The 21,866-nt window shown below is 40.5% G+C and overlaps 2 protein-coding genes across 6 annotated transcripts in view; one reads left to right on the top strand and one right to left on the bottom strand.

The window, feature by feature from the left end:
• PLGRKT (plasminogen receptor with a C-terminal lysine) overlaps positions 1-16,689 on the bottom strand; it is a 48,625-nt gene extending 31,936 nt beyond the window's left edge. The window contains exons 1-4 of one of the 3 annotated variants that reach the window (XM_028166535.2): positions 16,567-16,689; positions 15,356-15,483; positions 13,699-13,803; positions 13,410-13,496 (exon numbers count right to left, since the gene is read on the bottom strand). In XM_028166535.2, coding sequence (XP_028022336.1) covers positions 13,410-13,490 — 81 coding nt within the window. In that variant the 5' untranslated portion in view covers positions 13,491-13,496; positions 13,699-13,803; positions 15,356-15,483; positions 16,567-16,689. The other 2 variants (XM_007182199.3, XM_028166536.2) reach the window with 2 other exon arrangements.
• Positions 16,191-21,866, top strand: part of CD274 (CD274 molecule) — a 33,778-nt gene continuing 28,102 nt past the window's right edge. For 2 of the 3 annotated variants that reach the window (XM_057549381.1, XM_057549382.1), the window contains exon 1: positions 16,191-16,206. The gene's annotated coding sequence lies outside the window, so the exon portion shown is untranslated. The remainder of the gene's footprint in view (positions 16,207-21,866) is intronic. The other variant, XM_057549384.1, reaches the window with a different exon arrangement.

Here is a 21,866-nt window from a genome sequence, read left to right as displayed (position 1 = left end):
TTTAACTTTAGTACAGGAAAAGGCTTTCAAAATAAAGACTCAAAATGCAGAGGCAATAAAGGATTGTTCATTTGAATACATAAAAATTTTTAAATTTTTTCATGGCAAAAAAAACCCCATCATAAACAAAGTCAAAAACAAATGATAACCTGCGAGAAAATATTTGCAATATATTCCACAGGCAAGAGATCAATACCTCCAACGTATAAAGAACTCTTAAAAGTTGAGACAAGGGACAAAAACCCAGTAAACAGACAATTCACAAAAGCAAGGTATATAAATGGCCCTCAAACATGTGAGAAAATGTTCAAGTTTACTCATAATTAAAGAAATGCAAATTAAAGCAAGACTGAGGTACCATTTCTTGCCTATCAGATTGGCAAAAATTAAAAAGCAAGTACATATTCTGCTGGGGAAACTGGGAAAACAGGCACTCTCAAATTGGTACAACCTTTCTGAAGGGAAATGTGGCAATACCTAACAAAACTACAAGGCACGTGCCTTTGACCTAGCAATCCCACTTCTAGAATTCTACCCTGAAGGTATACCTCCAACAGCACAAAAATGTAAAAACACAAGGTTATTCATTGAAGGACTATTTGTAACAGCAAAATATTGGAAATAATCTAAGTACCTGTGGTAGGCAGAATAATGCCTCCCCGCAAGAGAAGTCCATGTCCTAATCCCCAGAACCCATGAATATATTACATTATATGGCAAAAGGGACTATGCAGATATGATTAGTTAAGGAATTTGAGATGCGGAGATTAGTCTGGATTATCCAGGTGGGCCCAATGTAATCGCAAGGGCCCTCATAAGTGAAAGACAGAGGCAAGAGAGTCAGAGATGAAGATGCTACACTTCTGGCTTAAAGAGTGAGGAAGGAGACATGAGCCAAGAAATTCGGACAGCCTCTAGAAACTGGAAAAGGCAAGGAGAGGGATTCTCCCCTAGACCCTCCAGAAGGAATGCAGCCCTGCTGACAGCTTGACTTTCTTCCAGTGAGACCCGTTTCAAACTTCTGGCTTCCAGAACTGTAAGATAATTATTTTGTGTTGTGATAATTTGTCATAGCAATAGGAAACTAATACAGTGCCCATATATCATTTGAATAAATGATATATTCACACAATGGAGCATTATGTAACTGTTAAAAAATGAGGAAGAGCTCTATGAACTGATTGGAATGATTTCCAAGATATACGGTTAAATGAAAAAAGCAAGGTACAAAAGGGTACAATGGTACACTACCCTTCATGTAAGAAAGAAGGGGACATAAGAAAATAAACGTGTATCTGTTTATGGTACAAAAGATATGCAGGAAGGATAAACCGAAGACTAGAGAGATCAGACACAGAGACAGCATGGGAAAGGATATATAAAGAGAAGAATAGGAATAGGTTAGCAAGGATGAGGAGGGAGGGATGCTTCTTGGAGTGTATCTTTTTGTATAGCTTTAATGATTAGAACATAGTTTTGTTTCATATACTCCCCTACCCTGTAACTAAACTCAACCAGGATGTGGAGAGAATACAAAGTATAACTGTATTGCAAATGAAATTACCACCCTGAAGTAGCCCAGGAAGAAATACCCTAATTTATAGGAAAACAGTATTTTGAGTTGATAGTGTAAAAGGGAAAAGAACATACAAATAATGTATGCTGGTTAGTATATATTGGCAATCCTGTAACAGAAGTGAATATATTGTAGAAAATGAGAGCCAGGTTTTTCACTGTCTGATAAAGAACTTAAAAATAAAGAAAAAGGAAAGGCCAGAATGAAACATAATAATGCATTGGAATTAGAGGTATCAGTATGAACTCATGGTTTATAGTATGAAATACTTCTATGTGTAAGTCTGTGTATATACATGGGTTAGTATATAAGTACATGTCTTTGCTGAAAGGATCTAGGAACAGTGGCCATAGCAATAAGCACCCTTACAGCCCAGATCTTCATTTCTAAATACCATTCTCTAATTAAAAAACTAGGACTCCTTGCATGAGTGATTAATTCCAGGCCTGGGCAATATATATGAACTAACTTATGATACAGAAAATGAGCAAAAAAGGATGGGATACATCAAAGGGACATAGGGCACCAACTGGAAGGAATTCCCAATAGCCAAAACAACTTAGGCCATAAAATAAATAATGATGGTACTAAATTATAACCCACAGGATAATAGGTCCATGTGTCCATATTGATATAAATAACTGAATAAATAAATACATGGAGAAGGGACAGCTATTCCAATGAACAAATATAAATGGAATGAAGGAAATACAAAAATTACCATTAGGCAAAAATTACCACAGTAATAATTGTTCCATATAAGATCCCACCAATGGATGCTAAAATCAGTGGGCAAAAGTTTAAGGAGAAGCAAGATATTAACAGTCTCAACATATCTCCTCTAAGATATGTATCAATAAGAAAAATAATAACTTTACAGTAGAGAAACCTGGTGGACACCATCTTAACCAAGTGACCAAGGTTAACATCACTAGTAATAAGTCATACCAACAGTATCCTCTGGTATGATGTAATGAGAGAGACATAACAGCATCCTGTGGTTTAAGAATAATATGTAAAAAATGGACAACCTCAATCTAGTCATGAGAAAACATTGGAAGAACCCAAAGTGAGAGAAATTATGCTAAATAACCAGTACTTATCAAAAGTACTTATCATGAAAGCCAAGGAAAGAATGAGGAACTGTCACAGACCAAAGGAGACTAAGAAGAAACAACAGTTTAATGCAATGTGAGATCTTGGATCCCTGGAACAAAAAAGGAATATTAGGAGAAAAACTGGTGAAATTTCAGAAAGATCAGTAATTTAGTTAACAGTATTGTACTGATGTTAATTTCCTGGTTTTGATCATTACTATAATTTTGTAAATTGTTAATATTAAAGAAAGCTAAACAAAGGGTATATGTGAACTCTCTACTAGTTTAGCAACTTTTCTGCAAATATAAAATTATTTCACACTAAAACATTTCTTAAAATCTGGATTCACTATTATTCTGCATTTTAGTAAATTTATTCAAGAATAATGACACTTAAGCTTGTTCCCTTTTATTAATTATATATTAAGGATGTTTATGGGGCTATTTTTTCTCTAAAATCCTTCTCCCCCTGCTGCCCTATATTGTCAGTTATCTTAAGGAAGAAAAGGAAGTAGAAACAAGACACATATGAGAAGTCTAAAGATTTTAACAGCAAGCCTACTTTACATTCTTTTCAAAATAAGATGGAGTGAGTGTGTATGTGTGTACACATTATGTACATATTATGAAGATTTATAGAGGAAAGTGAAGATAATTATTAAAACCATAGGATCATTTTTTAATTAATAGTTTTGGGCCCAAAACTCTTATATACTAGGCATTCAGTAAATGCTCAAAGTTAATGAATAAGTAAAGTAACCCTCCATCCCCTGCTTGCTCAAGCAATGAAGAACTAAAAATAAATTAAAATTGACTCTGATTAGATTTATGAAAATAGGATTGTAGCTGAGGGAGGAAACTAAAAGGAAACGCTTTCTGATCATCTATAACCTGATTTATTGATCTCATTTAAGTTTGTGAACAAACTTAAAACCAATGTCCCCCTTGGAGAACTGAGTGTGGGAAGGGTCCTGGACCAACCTGTCAGCATGGAAGGGCTAGGCAGCAAAGGATCAACTTGGGGGTTTGACCTATTACCAATGACTTTTATTAATTATTTTACTTTCATTTCCTACCATTTCTCAACATAGACAATATACAGGAAATCTTAGTGTTTTTATTAACTCCTCTAAGTGATTCCAGACATATTAGTATCTTGTCCCACACTTAAAGAGACTTACTTAACGTTTTTAGAAGTCTCTTTAAAAGTCAGGAAATTCATTAAGTATATTCTTTGCATTTAGACCCAATCCTTCATAATATAGTTAAATTAACTTATTTCCATTCGTTCCAACTTTGGTAAAGAAAGACACTAGCAGGTTACTACCATCTTGAAGTTCAGGCACTTGAAGACCACTAACAAGTCAAGATGCTCATTTCAGAGGGCCTGGACCCAGGTGAACAGCTTCTTCATCTGCGTCAGTAACAGACTTACTATGTGATTCCTAATCTTTACTGTGCAATGTCTAACTTCATGTTCATAAAGAATGAACATCATACTGAAATAACTGGGTATTCACATTCAAAAAAATGAAAATGAACCCTTACTTCACTTCATATACAAAAATGAACTCAAAGTGGATCAAAAACTTAAATATAAAAGCTGAAACCATAAAACTCTTAGAATAAAACGTAGGTACAATCTTAATGATCTTGAATTTGGCAACACTTTCTCAGGTATGATACCAAAAGCACAAGCAACAAAAGAAAAAATAAGTTGGACTTCATAGAGATTAAAAACTCGCATGCATCAAAGGACACTGTCAACAGAGTAAAAAGACAACTCACAGAATGGGAGAAAATATTTGCAAATCTTATATCTGATAAGGATCTAGTATCCAAAATATATAAGGAACTCTTACAACTCAACAAGGAAAAGACAAACAACCCAGTTTAGAAATGAGCAAAGGACTAGAAGAGAGATTTCTCCAAAGAAGATATGCAAATGGCCAAAAAGCACATGAAAAATGTTTAATGTTATTATTAGTCATTATGGAAATTCAAATCAAAACTACAATAAGATACCACTGTAAACCCACTTAGAATGGCTAGAATTTAAAAACAAACAAACAAAAAATGAAAATAACAGGTATTGGTGAGAATGTTGGAGAAATGGTAACCCTCATACATTGTTGTAGGAATGTAAAATGGTAAAGCCACTGTGGGAAACATTCAGTGGTTCCTGAATAAATTAAACATAAAATTATCATATGATCTAGCAATTCTACTCCTAGGTATATATACTCAAAAAGAATTGAAAAGCAAGTGTTCAAACAAAAACCTGTACAAGAATTCCCATAGCAGCACTATTCCCAATAGCCCAAAGTGGAAACAATCTTTATGTCCTTAAACCGATGAATGGATAAAGAAAATGTTGTATATTAATACAATGGAATGTTATTTACCTATGAATGGGAATGAAATACTGATTCATTCTACAACACAGATGGACTTTGGAAAGATTATGCTAATTGAAATAAGCCAGACACAAAAAGACCACATATTGTATGATTCCATTTGTATGAAATGTCTAGAACAGGCAAATCCATACAGACAGAAAGCAGATTAGTGGTTGCCAGTGTCTGAGAGGAGGGGGAATGAGGAGTGATTGCTTAATGGGTATGGGGTTTCCTTTTGGGGTGATGGAAGTGCTATGGAATTAAATAGTGGTGATGGTTGCACAACACTGTAAATGTACTAAATGTCACTGAATTGCACACTTTAAAAACGTGAATTTTATATTATGTGTATTTTACCACAATTAAAAAAAAAAAGAATCTCAGAAGAGGGAAGCTAAGAGCAGGTAACCAGGATGGGGACATGGGCAGAAATGAGTTTCAGAGGGGTAAATTGAAGACAGTTGTGATTCCAGGCACAAGAATTAAGCTGTTGTAGCCTCCCTTGTAGCTCCCACTGTAGGTGAACTTGTGTTGATCATGCTGCCTTTTTTTCCAAGGCACTTCCTAGTTAAGTCTCCTGATATTTCTAGTTCTTGAGCCAACTCCCACTTCGTCATCTTTTGCTATAGATGGAGTTGGCTGCTTTCCTCTCCTCTTCACTACCTACTCTACATTTTGGGTTCCTTGTCGCCACAAGACTCTATACAAAGCAAACACTGTACTTTCTTGCTTTCCTCAGAACATCAAGCCCTTTTTATTCTAAGATGTTGGTACAGCTTTCACCTCAAAAAAACAGATGGGAGGGCACAAGAATTATAGATGTTGGGAGTTATAGGGGTTTAAGCAATTTCAAGTTCTCATAAGTTATTTGCTATTATTTGCTGTTTTACTTTTTAAATATTTGAAAAAGCATTTATTGAGTCTACACTATATTTTATGTTGTAAAAACAACCCTAACATATACAGCTGTATAGACAAATTACTACCATCTTAGTGGCTTAAAACAACACAGATTATTATCTTGTACTTCTGGACATTGGAAGTCCAACACAGGTCTGAATGGGCTAAAATCAAGATGTCTGCAGGGCTGTGTTCCTTTCTGGAGAGTCTAGGGGAGAATCTGTTTCCTAGCATTTTCCAGCTTCTAGAGGCCACCTGCATTCCTTGGTTGGGGGTGCCTTCCTCCATCTTCAAAGCCAGCAACATCACATCTCTCTGATCTTTTGTCTTTAACTCTGTACTTTAAGAATTAGTGTGTTTAGATTGGGTCCGCATTGATAATCAAGGATAATTTTCTCATCTCAAGGCCTGTTCCCTCAGTCACATCTGCAAAGTATGTTTGCCATATAAGGTAATATATTCACAGGTTTCAGGGATTAGGGTGTGGACATCTTTAGGGGGTCATTATTCTACCTGCCACATTCATACCACAAACATCTGGTTATTTGCAGCATACCTCACCTTCTTCCCACCAAATAAGATGAGAAGTTTCTTGAATATAGAGCCTGCACCTTATACACGTCTGAATCCTGCTTAGCATGTACCACATTATTTCATATATATTAAATAACTGTATTTTTGGTTTAATAACTATACCTCATTTTCTTAACACCAAACACTACATAGACTTACAGGTCAAAGGCTGGCTCTTTCTCTAATTGTGGCGAGCGGGGGGCGCTCTTCGTTGTGGTGTGCGGGCCTCTTATTGTGGTGGCTTCTCTTGTTGCAGAGCACCAGCTCCAGGCCTGCGGGCTTCAGCAGTTGTGGCATGTAGGCTCAGTAGTTGTGGCTTGTGGGCTCCAGAACACAGGCTCAGTAGTTGTGGCGCACGAGCTTAGTTGCTCCACGGCATGTGGGATCTTCCCAGACCAGGGCTTGAACCCGTGTCCCCTGAATTGGCAGGCTGATTCTCAACCACTGCACCACCAGGGAAGTCCCTCATGTATTTTTTTAAGTCATTAGTTTGTTGCCTGCTCATAGTGAACAATGAATAAACTGCCCTACTAATCTTATACATGGACCATGACTGCTTTGCCTACAAAGCACTACAGCACAGCAAAAACCCATGGAATCTTCCCTCATTTTTTCTGCTTTAATACTTCCAGTTTCTATCCTATTTTATAACATCAAAATGCTTTTCTGGCCACTTAGGTCATATAAAATTGGTTTAGGTGTGCCATCTAGTGGCATTTTTAAGGAAGTATTCATTTTTACCTGATTGATACTTGGCTTAATGAATACAGCCATCCAGCCACCATCCCCAGTAACAGAGGCTAGACAGAGCAGTGAGAAACTGACTTTTGCTGATGATCTGAAAACATTAGTATACTGAGTAGTATGAATCCCCTCTAGCTCATCTGGAACCAACTTGTTAATAAAAAAGAAACCATTTTGATTTGAAGCCTTTTATAAATTTTTATTAACCAGACTCCAGTGATTGATTTAATTTCATGATTAACTTACTTAAATTGAAAACTTATTTGGGTTTATCTCCAATGTATGCTATATTAAATCACTGCCAATCACCAATTACAATTATGTAGCAAAAGGAAAGGGCAAAGGTTCTCAACCCAGGCTGTGCATTATAGTCCCCTGGAGAGCTTAAAGCAACTACATGTCCGGCCATGAAGAGATCTGATTGGTCTGGGGTGGGACCTGTACATTCAAAAGCCCCTCTGAATCGAACATACAGCCAGAGGCGGGAACCTGGCCACTGGTATAAGATGTAGCTGAATCTCTAATTCTGGTCCTTTCTTCTGAAAGATAAGCACCAATAATATGGAATTATCAAGTTATGATTTATCTTTTTTTACCAAAAAAAAAAAAGTAGAACTTAGAAAAACCCACTGGGAAAAGGATTATAGTTATTAAGCTTCTTTTTAATAAATGTTTTGCTTTATTTATTCTATTTACCCTTTTTAATTGACGTGCCATCAAATAGGAAAAGAGCCAAAAGACATGCCGTCACAGGCTAAGGATATTAGTAGGCCTGGTGTTTCAACTGGGGTTTTTTAAACCTCCCCTTTGAGGAACTGACATGCCATCTCCCACCCCAGTGGCCCATTCCTTCCATTTTCAGAGTCATGCTTAGTTCTAGGAACTCTGGGACATTCCAGCCCAGCTTTAGCTGTTTGGGTTCATTCAGCATATAGGGAGGAACCCATATGTAGCTTCAGGGGTATTGTGATAATATAATTCTTCAATTTAGTGATGGGTTCATTGGTGTTCATTTTATTATGCTTCATAATTTATAAATATATTCTCTTGTATATATAAAATATTTCATGATATTTCTTATATATATATAAAAAAAAAGAATAGCTCTAAGCCTTAAAATGATGCTAGATGTTTAGTTTCTTTAAATGAGGAACATTCAAGGACCAACCCAATCTTCCAAAACTGCTACAGGTGAGTATGTTTCTCCCTTGGCTGCCCCAGTTAGGATGAGATCTCAAGCAGCTTTAGGGTTGGAAGGCTGCTTCAACTGTATTGATCTATATTCTTTTTGTCATCCTTCCTTGAAATTAAAAGATAAATAATAAAGTATATCCTGGTCAACAAGGAAAAACTAATCATCTTAACCAACACATGTGTTGCAAGAATCAATCTGCCATGGGACCTAAGCATTCTTGCTGAGTAGGCCAAGGATGCAGGCCCTGACTACTCTTTGCCCAGGCCAGTTGTCAGGGTTGTGTTTGCAGTAAGCAACTTTAAGGGATGAAGTAACATCTCTTCCCAGTCAAAGAGCAGCCTTGCTCACCATTCATGACAAAAGTGATAGATTCTATAAGCTCACTGTTCCTCACCTATGTCACAAACCCAGGCATCCACCAAAGCATACAACTAGGCCCACCTCCATCACCTCCATGGGACTTGGAGTGTGTAGAAAACTGGCAGCAACACCATGCTTATGCTCCTTGTTGTGCTGTGAGTAACAAAATCTTCTGCTAGCACCTGTGAAACAGTAACAGGCTAACTTGTTAATTTGCAAGTAGGGTAAAATCCCAGACCCTTCATGCGGCCTGCCAGTTTGGGTGACAAGGATAAGATGCTGATAGAGATGGCGTTCTGGAAGAGGGCCCTTGTTGGTCAGGTTAGAGGATATCAGAAGGCTCCCTGAGATCTGGAAGTAAATGCTTTTGCATAGGTGGTGGTGAAAGTAGGAAGGTAGAGTGAAGATCTCTCACTATCTTATGTGTTAAATGAGGCTGAGAAACAAAAGGTAGGGTCCAAACAAGACTCCCAGATGGTGCTTTGGTTGTGGCCCATTCTCCTCTGGAGTGGGAGAAGGAAAGGATGTTTTCATGACATCAATGGGGCAGCAAGCCCCACACCCCAGCCAAAAGGCATGCAATGTGGCTATGGCTGATGGGTCAGGGGTTCCCCAAAGCTGAAATAATGGTGTTAGCAATGAATATATAGAACTTTGCATAGACTAAATACGTTAGAAATTTGTTTGTTGAGTCCAGCGACGGGAGGCCCTTTGAAACAGAGTAAATTCAAACCCTTGCTGACTGGCACCGAGCTGCTCTTTCCCTCCTCCACTCCTCCAACTTGAGCTGCTTTAGGGAAGAAGGCTGAGTGTGCCAGGGAATTTCAGGGAAGGGAGAGGAGGAACTCAATGTTTATAGCTTTGTTGGATGTGGGCGCCCATGTTTACTTGGTCCCATGCAGGGAGGATGTGCTAAGTGCCAGGGTGGCCCAAAGTGCTGAGGATACAGGGCAGAGCAGTGGCACCAGTGTTGGCTAAAAGAATGATGCCCCTGAGCCCCAGTGCTCTCCAGAGGCCAGGGGAGCCAGTAATACCAATTCTGGGATGAGAAACCAAAGGGCAAATACACATTTGTATTCTCTATCTCCCCCAGCTGGGAAACAGCCTAATCTCCTGAAACTATCATGATAACCCCTGAAGTACCTATGTTAATATCTTTGATCTGTGTTCCCATAGAGCAAAATTCAACTGATAGGGTTTGAGCAGTTTGCAGTGAGAAAGGGAAGTTAAAGAATATTCAGCTGATTCAACGTACTGCAGTTGTGTCCTCTGAATATAAATATATAATGTATTTTGTGTTACTTGCCTTTATTGTAAACATTCATAGTGATGAGAGGACATTCTCCCATTCAGGGATTCTCTGACCCCTTCCAAGTGGTCCAATAGAAACAATATAGAATCCCAGGGCGAAAAAGAGAAAATCACAGCCATCTCCAGAGGCCATTGCCCAGTACAGCAGCGCCACACGCTGGACACAGGCACCAGATACATCCTGTATTAGTTTTCTGGGGCTGCCATAACAAAGTACCACAAACTGGGTGGCTTAAGCAACAGAAATATATTGTCTCAGTTTTGGAGGCTGGAAGTCCAAAGTTAGGGTGTCAGCAGGGTTGGTTGCTTGTGAGGGCTGTGAAGGAAGGCTCTGTTTCAGGACTGTCTTCCTGGCTTGTAGATGGTGTCTTCATATTCACATGGCATTCTCCCTGTATGCGTGTCTCTGTGTCCAAATTTTATAAGGACACAAGTCGTATTGGATTAGGGCCCATCCTAATGACCTCATTTTAACTTGATTACCTCTGTAGAGACTCTATCTCCAAATAAGGTCACATTCTGAGGTAGTGGGGGTTTGGACTTTAACATATGAATTTGGAGGGGGGGGATGGGACACAAACCCATAACAGACCCCTTTCAAAATGGGGAGGCAGTTATTGGCCTATTACTGAGCTCCTGTTAAAAATGAACACCTAACCCCTGGAGAATTTGTGACTCTCAGGACTGACATTCCCATTTTTGGGTGGGTCAACTAGGAGATGACAACTACAAGGAAAGCACCCATTTGCTGGTCAAATGAAAATAATGTATTTGAGGATGTGCCTAGCCTGGCCCTGGTGTCATCTCAGTTTTGCATAAAGGAGTAGTAGCTACCCTTTGGTGAAAACTTTATCCCCGACTCTGCCACCTGAAGCAAAGCTACTGGCTCAAAAGGCCCTTGGATTCACAGAGACTGTCCTAAATACCTGGGCCTGGTTCACCTTTGGTTCAGCTAAGCTGAAAACTAATGGTGCTGATAGTGTTCCGGCCAGTTTGACCCTCAGCACCAGCTATGATGGTCGCTGGGATCAGTGGGCAGAAGTCAAGGCTGTTCTCAAAGCTCTGGTCAGTTGCACTGAGGGGGCAATCTGCCATGGTCCCTGAAGGTCCCCCCCACATTCTGGGTAAGCCAAGAATGCAAGGCCCAGGCTGCTGTTTATTCAGGCCATTTCTTGAGGTTGTGTTTGCAGGGAACAACCTTGAGGAAGGAGTTAAAGTTCTCCCCACCTCAACTCCACCAGCTCCTCATTAACTAGAAAAGCAGCAGATTCCCCAAGTTCCAGGGTGCCACAACCCACTGAGTGCACAGTACTCATGTGAACCCATCTTTGTCACCTCTGTGAGACTTGAGAGGCATGGGGAATTGACACGAACCTCATGCTTATGCTCTTGCTGTGCTGTGAGTAATAAAGTCCTCTGTCTGATGTAGGTGTCTCCTGTGTTCTGCCAGCATCCATGGGATCGTAATAAGCTAATCTCTTAGCTTGCAAGTAGGGTAAAATCCCAAACCCTTCACAGACCCTTACTTCTGACATAAAAGTAAAAGCCCTGTAGTTTCCAGAGGTCTTGGACAAGGACTCTCTGAGTATGTGACATACTTTGCTGGTTCATAAACCTAATGTTTGGTCTCCTCTAGGTCACTTTGTTCTGTTAAACAATTCAATTGCCTATTCTTTCAACAGTTCCATTCCCCCCAAAGAGATCTTTATCCTGCACAAGACAGTCTTATCACTCTTTAATAGCAATAATAACAGCAACAACTAATGCTTATTGAGTGAGAGACATTGTTCGAAAGACCTGAGGCGTTGTTCTACACACTCTCTATATACCGTCATCTTTACTCCTCATAGCAACCCTCTGAGGGGGATACTATAACCTCCAGTTTACAGGTTAGGAGACTGAAGCACAAGCCACACAGTTAGTCAGGAGGTGGAACTAGGATTCAAACCCAGGCTGCCTGGATTTGGTCCTCACTTTTAACCACTCACTATATGTCTCACAATAGGACCGTCTACTCCCAGGGCCATAATGAACCACAGAGGCCTAGAGATCTTTGTTAGATGTCTTAGGAAAATAGTTTCAGTCAAACTTTTAATACTTGATTGATGTACAACATTTTAAAATACCTTTTGATAACCTATATTAGGCATTTAGACAATCTTCTACTTTGCTTTGATCTTTTTATCCAGCCATTGTATAAATCCAATGTCAAATGTTCACACTGTATTAAAATTTCTATTGCTGCTATAGCAAGTTATCAAACTTAGTGGCTTAAAACAACACAAATTGATTACCTTACAGTTCTGGAGGACAGAAGTCCAGAATGGGCTAGAGGGACTGCATTCCCTCTGGAAGCTCTAGGGGAGACTCTGTATCCTTCCCTTTTCCAGTTTCTAGAGGTTGCCTGAATCTTTTGTCTCATGGCCCTTTTACTCCATCTTCAAAGTCATCAGCATAGCATCTTCAAATCTCTCTCTCTCTCTGACTCTGACCCTCTTGCCTCCCTCTTTCCCTTATAAGGACCCTTATGATTACACTGGGCCCATCCAGATAAACCAGGATAATCCAGGGTCTCCCCCAATTCAAACTCCTCAGCTTAATCACATTGTAAAGTCCCTTTTGCCATGTAAGGTAACATATTCACAAGGATTAGGATGCAGATGTCTTTTTGGCAGGGTGGGGGAGGGGCATTATTCTACCGTACACTCTAAGCAGTTATCTCTTCCTGCAGTATGGAAATTTTTACATTAGATATCTAGATTAGAGATTTAAACAAGCCCATTCACCAGATAATTAGTAGTCCACTTCATCTTGGCTTTGAGGGTAGAGCACCGAGGGCATTTTACCTTTTGGGAGGTTAAGGAGAACATAGTGCTGGAGCACATGTGACAGAAACTTTAACCACTGTAAAAACATAAAAGCTTAATTATCTAAAAATGTATCTGAAGGACTTCCCTGGTGACACAGTGGTTAAGAAACCGCCTGCCAATGCAGGGAACTTGGGTTCAAGCCCTGGTCTGGGAATATCCCACATGCCACGGAGCAACTAAACCCATGTGCCACAACTACTGAGCCTGTGCTCTAGAGCCCGCGAGCCACAACTACTGAAGCCCATGCTCCTAGAGCCCGTGCTCTGCAATGAAGACTAGCCCCTGCTCTCTGCAACTAGAGAAAGCCCACGTACAGCAACGAAGGCCCAACGCTGCCAAAAATAAATAAAATTTTTTTAAAAAATTAAAAAAATAAAAATGTACCTGAAGTCGGGCATTCATAAGCATGAACTCCTGCTGGCTTTTCATGTTCTCATTCATAGATTTTGAAAATATAAACCCCATCTTGACCTAAAATGTAAAAAAGCAAAGCTTAAAACAATATATTCTACATGCATCCTCATATGCTCTGTTTTCAGGCTACCATAAGCTTAAGACAAAGTAAAAAAAGAAAATTTTCTGACCTGGGAACACAGTATGGACACTAGTCTTTGCTCCTAACTAGCTGTCTGATCTTGGACAAACTTAACCAGTCTGGCCATCATTTACTTACATAAGAACAGCTGATTGAACTGGATGATTTCCAAAATCTTTTCCTGCTCTAGAGCTTCATGTTTCCTGATTTTTCTTCCCACTGTATATCTTGAAGAACTGAGCACTTAAAAACAAACAAACAAAAAAAAAACCTCTCATTTTTAGGAGGGGCAGGGTGAATACCATCCACCCTCTTACCTTCTGTACAGCTGGATGACAGAACCTTTGCTTCTGAGGAGGAGTAATTTAGAAGATGCATTGTACACCTTGAAGACCGATTTCTCTGTGCTCCTTGCATTTGTAGTTTAGGACGTTTTAGGTATCTCAAGGTTACTATATCAATACTCTTCCTATAATCCCTACCCCTCTCCTACCCACTTGCTCTTTCCATCCACCCACTGCTAACATCCCATGGCCATCCTCCTCTAGCCTCACTTTTTTCTTCTTAAGCTACTACTGAAGTTCTCAAAAGGGGGAAAACCGAAGGATACTTAAAAATGTTCTGGGAAACACAAATTTTAAATGAATACATGGTAACGTCTATCTTATTTATCTTACTTAAGAAGTTCTTAAGTGGGCTGGCAATTCTAGATGGTCCAGAACTCCAATTTTTGTTCTTAAGTTAATTGGGTAGGTACAGAAGACCTCAGTTAGTTGTTGATTCTACCTTCAGAAGACTGCAGAACTCAGGGAAGTTACGACTACTCTACCCTCTTCAACGATGCTGCTGATTCTCTTTGGTAGGCTGTTGAGCACTTTGTGAACATCAGGTCAGAGTGGCCATTCCTAACGCTTTCTACCCAGAATTCACAATATTCTGTGGGAAGCCCAGACAGAGTTTCTGTTTTCCATAGCCTCAGCAGAAAATCTTGGGTTCTAGCTAACTGGTGAGAAGATGGTGGGAGAGGGAGGATACTTCATGCCAGATGCAATGGGTTATCCCTGCTAATGGGACTCCAAGTGAGTGTATACTACAAGCCAGACTTCAGTGGCTTCCCTGTATTTTGGCCAGAGATGCACCCTGGATTTATAGGGGTCTCTGAGCCAGAGTCAGTTTCAATGCTAGGCACAGGAGGCTGAGCCAGAGGAGGAGAGGCAGAGTCCTGAACAGGCCTGGGAGGTCATGAGATTTCCCTACCCACCCCACCCCTCAGCCGCTGCCCTGCTCCATCCTGTGAGTGACCAGAGGCAGTCACCCAGTAAGGGTGGGCAGATCTAGCAGAAGTTCTCTGCTGTCTCCAGATTTGACAGCCCCAAGTCCATTGTCTCCAACAGCAGAGCAGAACTTGCCTGAAGGCAGAAGCAATATATTATCCATTTTGGCAGTCACCAAGGTGTCTCTTTCCCACAAATGTGCAGAAAGCATGAGTGATACAAGAGAAAGTGTAGCTCAGGCAGTTGCCATTCCTTATTTTTCTTTTGCGTGTAGGAGTGGATCATTGCATTTTTACATATGCAGCAAACATTTATAAAGAAAACAGCTGTCCTCTAATCCCATTTACACACACACACACACACACACACACACACACACACACACCCTGTAGGTCAGAGTTATGTCCCTTAGAGTGCTCCTCTTTATAAGGGGGTGGACTCTCCCCTGAAGTGGAGTGACAATCCTCATGTCAGTCATCCAGGGAAGAGAAACTATCTGGAAAGTTAGGACTTAGGCTTACCTTTTTCTTGGCCTTGCTCTCTTGGGTCTGGATTGTAGTTTCGATGTATCAGGGGATATTCCCACGGGTTAAAGGTAGAAGCCAAGCAGGAAGAAGAGCTTTCCCTTGGTTCCCAAAGGAGACCACTCCTGAAAATGAGTGCACCACACCTTGTGAACTGTGCCCTGGAATTCAGTATTTTCAACCTTCTTCTCCTTCTTTTCCCACCCTAAGAAAGCCATTTTCCAAAGTCTGGGAGGTTCCTTAGGGTGTCCAGAATACTCTCAGCTTTCACTCTCCCACTCACAAAATATAATAAACAAGAGTGGCCTTGCAATAGGAGTAACTTTGAATTCACCAAATTGTATAAGGTGAGTCTTTCAAAAATGCTAACACTTTGTCATTGGTGACAAACGCCTTGCTACTTACAACTTTGACACCAGTGTGTGTCAGAGGGCTAAGAATGCTGATTTGGGTCCTTTCTGCCTTCATTTTTCCTTGAGTTACTCCTGAGACCTTAGAAAGGACTCTTTGATGCTCCAGCCCTGCCTCAGCTGTGCTACAGATTACAACAGGCATGGGTATTTCTGAGGAAGAAGTGTTGGGACTGCAACTTCCAGGCAGCCCTTCTCAGGTTGCATCTAGGAACCAGGATTTGATTTCACTTTAAAAAGAAAAAAAAGGATAATTCCATGACCCATAATCTCTGCCATCCAAGTTTCTGCGCTGACTCAATTCCTGATCGAATGACACATTAACTACCTACATTTCTGACTGGTTGCATGATTACAATCATTTTCAATAAGTCTTTGGGTTCCATTCCAACTAGCCCATTTCCCCTGCAAATTCCAGCCGAGAACTCACAGCTTCAGGTAGGTTTTCTGTAATTTATAACTCCACCCGCTCATCCTGGACCCAGTCACAGTAACGTGGGAATTCCTGCAGTGGTATGCTGATTTCCGTTGATAACGCTCTGCCTACTTCCCCCAACTTAATTGCAAAGGTATGGGAGAGGTCTGGAGTCTTTAGCACTAGAACCGGTTCCTCCGAAACGAGGTTGGCGATACTAGGAGCGGGAGAGCCAAGGGCACTCATGAGGAGAGGGCACCCAGCGCGGCCCGGCAAGCCCGGGGCCCCGAGCTCGGCGCCGGCAGACGCAGACGCAGCCCCGCGGACCCGCCCTCCCCAGCAGCCTGCGGCCGGCCTGGCACGCACGGCCGGCGCTCACTCACTGGTCAGTGGGCAGTGGAAGTGCGGGGACACTGATCAAAGCAGAGGCCTCCAGGCCGGAGTCCGAGACCGCCGCCTGGACCGGGTCTCGCCCCGCAGAGCTTTGGGATTGGCTGGCCATGGCAGGGATTCCGAGCCTCAGCCTATCAGCGCAGCTCTCGTCTTCCTTAAAGGGCCCGCTTGCCTGACCGAGGAGGCCTGGTGTTTTCTTTCCCGCCTGGCGCTTGGGAGGGGCAGGTTAAAGAGGCAAATTCAAAATCCAGCGACTCAAATTTTGAGGGGAGGCAGAAGAAGCATAATGGAAATCTCACTTAAAGTCCTCAGTGAGGTTTGTCAGTTACCCACAAGGAGCCTGAGCAATCCATGCTTCCTCGCAGAGCTAAAACCTCCATAGAGCTTAATGAGCCATCTCACAGTTCTTCACATACGATGTCAACCACCACTTGTAGGGTCTGTTTCTAGAAGAGAATGTGTCTCGTGAGCGGTTGTCACTTAAACATAATCCACAGTTATAAACATTTGTAAGGGCTTTTCTACTTATAGAATAGGTTTATGTTGAGCGTGGACTTTTTTTCCCGTTTGAATCTCAGCACATAGTTTATTTAATTTGTTAGAGCCTCAGCCTACACCATCTGTTGAGCTGCCACCATTAATGTGGCAAAAAGATTAAGACAGGAAACGAAAAAGAGCAGACTTGACCAGAGTTACGAAATCAATTTTTTTTTTTTTGACAGAGCTATCTTTCTCCCCTTCTGCTCTGAGAGATATTCATTTCTTCTCACCCCACTAGTAATTTCTATCTTGAGTAAGTCAAGCCTCTCTCCCAGCTTCATTGAGAGAATACTTGAGGAACTGTTGGCATTCTGTTCTTTGTTATTACATGGCTTGGAAGAATAGCATGGACTTCACCAGGCTCTGGCCTTGAGGAAGGTCAATGAGGAAGGTCACTGCCCTTAGCCCTGGCTGACCATCACATCTGTGGAGAAGGGATCTAACCTTCCCCAGGCTCTGTATGTGAGCGAACACCACACCGACCTGTTGCCAGAGTGACCGGGGCACCACAGAAGCAAAGCCATGTGGAACTTTGACTCTTTACGAGGGGATAACAATTGATATGATAGCATTTGAGTGCTTGGACTCTACCATAAGCACACCTATGTTTGATTTGATTTCCAGCTCCATCACTGTCACTCTTCATCCTCTCCAAAACTTACTTTTATCATCTCTACAACAGGACTAAAGCCATCTAATTTATTGGATTGTGAAGACTAAATGAGATAATATATTCAGGCACTTAGCACCATGTCTGGCACACAGTTAGCATTAAATAAACAGTAGTAACCAGCAACAGTGGGATCCTGTTACTAACTCTAGGTCCGAAGGGACAAAGGTAAGGGAGCAGTTACTAAAACCAGGCAAGAGCCATAGCTGTGGCTGTATAAGAGGGCTACCAACAGGAGCTATGTTGTTCAGGAGAGGAAAGCAGTCGATGCTGACCTTTGGCCCAGGAGGGTAAGATCCTATAATTGTAGTCACTGCTAGCACCTAAGCTCCAAGTGGGGATAGGGTGGAAAAGAAAGATAAATCCTTCTGTCCTTCCATGCTCTGATATCCTGCTGAAATCTTCCATTGGCTGGATCCACAAGAAAGCCAGAAGATGGGGGAGCCAGGTCCATACAGTCTGTAGAGGTTCCTAGGCACAAAGACCTAGGACAAATGAAAATATCCAGCACACCATTTCTAGAACCTTGGGTTTATCATACTTTGAAGTCCTAGTTCAAAAGGAAGAAATGCTTCCACTAGAGGACCCAGCCATAGCTCCATTGAATTGGAAGCTGAAACTGCCCCCTGATCAGTTTGGTTCCTCATGATGATGGAATTGGAATAACTGATCCTAATTACCAAGAGGAAATTGGGTTGCAGCTATACAATGAGGGCAAGGAGAAATGTGCATGACTCCCAAAGATTCACTGAGCATATCTTAATACTCCCATGTGCAATAATAATGATCATTAGATAACTACAGTAACCTGTTAAAGTCAGGAGCACTTAAATTTAAGACCATACAGGAATTAAAGTTTTGTATCACCATACCAGGTAAAAAATCCTAATCTACTAAGATACTGTATAGGGCAAGGGAAACAAAAGTGAATGAAGTAGGAAATTATGATTATCAATTTTAGCCTAGCAACAAGCTATAGAGGCAGGGACTACTGTAGCTCTGTATATAAAACGTTAATTGATTATTTCTTCCCTGCCCTTCCTTTCCCTGTTTCCTTGGATGAAGAGTACTGATGGAGACAAACATTATAATTTAGTTTCTAGGTGAGAGTATTGCCATCACCTCAAAGCAATATAGTACTTGGTAGGACTCTGTGATTCTCATGTTTAGGGGATGGGTTTCTCTCCATCTGAGCAAAGGGAAAGAAAAATACTGGGTGGCAAAACAGGTAGACTGTCCGGGTCTTCTATTTGCCTCCCCTCATATCCATTCTCCTCCCTTCCTTGCCCTATTCTATACCCCAGCAGCTGACCTCTTTGGAAAACAGCACCTGGGCTCTTCTCAGCTGGCTTGCATTTGGGTTGGGACTTTGGAGGCATCCACAGGAGACAGGAGGCAGGAGAAAAGAGAGGTAGGGTATGTTTTATCCATTCTTTCTCTGTTTGAGGATCTGGCAGTGGTTGTGTCCCTCAACAACTACAGCTCTTGACCAGTGGCCCCTCCTCTGTGGCTCCAGCTCACAGAGCTCTGGAAATGCTCTCCTCCCTTGCTCTTCAGCCTAGAGATGCTATGGGTTTCCCGCTGCTGTTATACTCTCAACCTGATGGTTCTTCACCCCAACTTAGTGGTTGGGATAACTCAACTGGATGGTTCTCTTGACCCTACCCCCACTCCTTTAATTAGCATCTAAGGTCTCTTTAGTCAAACCAACTGAGTAGAATTCTGATTCCTGATGGAAACCCACTGGATACACTTTATACACATACATTATAAATACTCTTGTATGTATTTTAAAATATAAGTGAAAAAAGTGACTATGAGAATATCTACTCTGGGAATTGAGAGAAATCTTGGTATAGATATTGAACACATTTTATAGACTATGGGGTGAGAAGATTAAAGGAAAATTATTTCAATATCAAATGACATATAACTTTAACTGGTGTGTGCATTATTTCTAATTGTATGAATTTGTGAATGTATGTATATATGCTTTATACGCACATACAAATATGTACTTTTAAAAATCATTTTGCATTATAGCATAAGGGTTTTCATGTTGTTAAATGGAATTCATATATACCATTTAACATATGTAAGATTTTCAGCAAGTATGTATACAATTTCCATCATTGGGTATTTCTGATTTTTTTTGCAACTGTCAGTAACATCATTGTTAATCAACTATGCTCCAATATAAAATAAAAATTAAAAAAAAAAAGAATTAGATGGCTTCCCAGAGCCTAAAAAAACTAACATCATGATGATCACCTCATATATATATAGCTTTTTAATATTTTGATTGGAAATACTGGATTAAATAGTATACATATTATAGAAAGAATTGATGTAAAATCCATGAAGTCCTCAACTCATTTAAAGTCCCCTACCTCAGGACAGTAAAATTACTCAATATTTCCCTGTATATCCATAAAGTAGTTTTTTAAGAAAACAAAGTTTTTAATTGGGGGATTGGGATTGACATATACACATTACTATATATGGAATGGATAACTGATGAGGACCTACTGTGTGGCACAAGGAACTCTATTCAGTGCTCTTTGGTGGCCTATATGGGAGGGGCATCTAAGGAAGAGTGGATATGTGTATGTGTGTAGCTGACTCACTTTGCTGTGCACCTGAAGCTGGCACAGAATTGTAGATCAACTATACTCCAATGAGAATTTATTTTTTTAATTTATTTTTTACTTTTTAAAAATATTTATTTATTTATTTGGCTGCATCAGGTCTTAGTGATGGCACGCAGGATCTTCGTTGTGGCATGTGGGATCTAGTTCCCTGATCAGGGATGGAACTTGGGCCCCCTGCATTGCGAGCGCGGATTCTTAGCCACTGGACCACCAGGGAAGTCCCAGAATTTAAAAAAGAATATTTAGAATAATAAATAAAAGTTTATAGAGTAATAAATTTTTTAAAAGTTTTTGAAAGTTCAAGATGTGCTTAGAGGTATTCCCTTTTAAAGGGATGCTTTTGAAAGGAGTGTGAATTTCTTCATTAAAATGGGAAACAGGTTTAGCCAAGAACTTCAGTCTATGAAGGAGAGCATGTGTGGGGATAAGGATAGAAGCTCTTCAGTATTAAGCTATTCTGGAATTGTGTTGCCCATACTCTGGAACACAGTCTGAATTTTAACTTTAGACTTCATTCATGGGGCATACTGTAGCCTGGGCACAATCTGAACCGGCAGAGCATCACTGAGCTTTGGACAGCCTTCTTTGGACTTTGTCCATTCCTCAAGTGACACCATATGGCACTGTAATATAATGGCAGCAGTGGACTCAAATCTTGTTTTCTCCCTACCTAGAAAATTTTAGTTTGAGATATAATTCACATATCATAAAATTTGCCATTTAAAAGAGTACAGTTTAGTGGCTTTTAGCATATTCAAAATGTTGTTCAACTATCACCCCTATCTAATTCCATATCATTTTCATCACCCCAAAAAGAAACCCCATACCCATTAGCAGTCACTCCCCATTGTCCCCCTTCCCCCCTTAGCCCCTGGCAACTCTTAATCTGCTTTCTGTCTCAATAGATTTGCCTATTCTAGACATTTTATATAAATAGAATCATACAACATATGGCCTTTTGTATATGGCTTCTTTCACATAGCATAAGGTTTTCAGGGTTCATCCAAGTTGTAACATGTATCAGTACTTCATTCCTTTTAATGACTGAGTAATATTTCATTGTATGGATATACCACATTTTGTTTATCCATTCAAAACTGATGAACATTTGGATTGTTCCTACTTTTTTGCTATTATGAATAGTGCTGCTATGTACATTCATGTACAACTTTTTGTACCTATGTTTTCAATTCTCTTGGTTATATATGTAGGAGTAGAATTAGCTGGGTTAAATGGTAACTCTATGTTTAATGTTTTGAGGTTGAACAAATACATGATGCCACCAGCAGTGAACAAGCATACACTTGTATGGTAGTTAAGGGCATAGACACTAAAGCCACAGTACCTGGGTTTGAATCTCAGCTGTACCACTTCCTAGTTATATAAGCTCAGACAAGTTACTTAAGTTTTGTGCCTTGGTATCCGCATG

This window comes from Balaenoptera acutorostrata, chromosome 6 (assembly GCF_949987535.1).
Source record: "Balaenoptera acutorostrata chromosome 6, mBalAcu1.1, whole genome shotgun sequence".
NCBI lineage: Eukaryota > Metazoa > Chordata > Mammalia > Artiodactyla > Balaenopteridae > Balaenoptera > Balaenoptera acutorostrata.
Note: the sequence above shows the minus strand (reverse complement) of the source record. Positions and strands in the feature narration are given on the sequence as shown.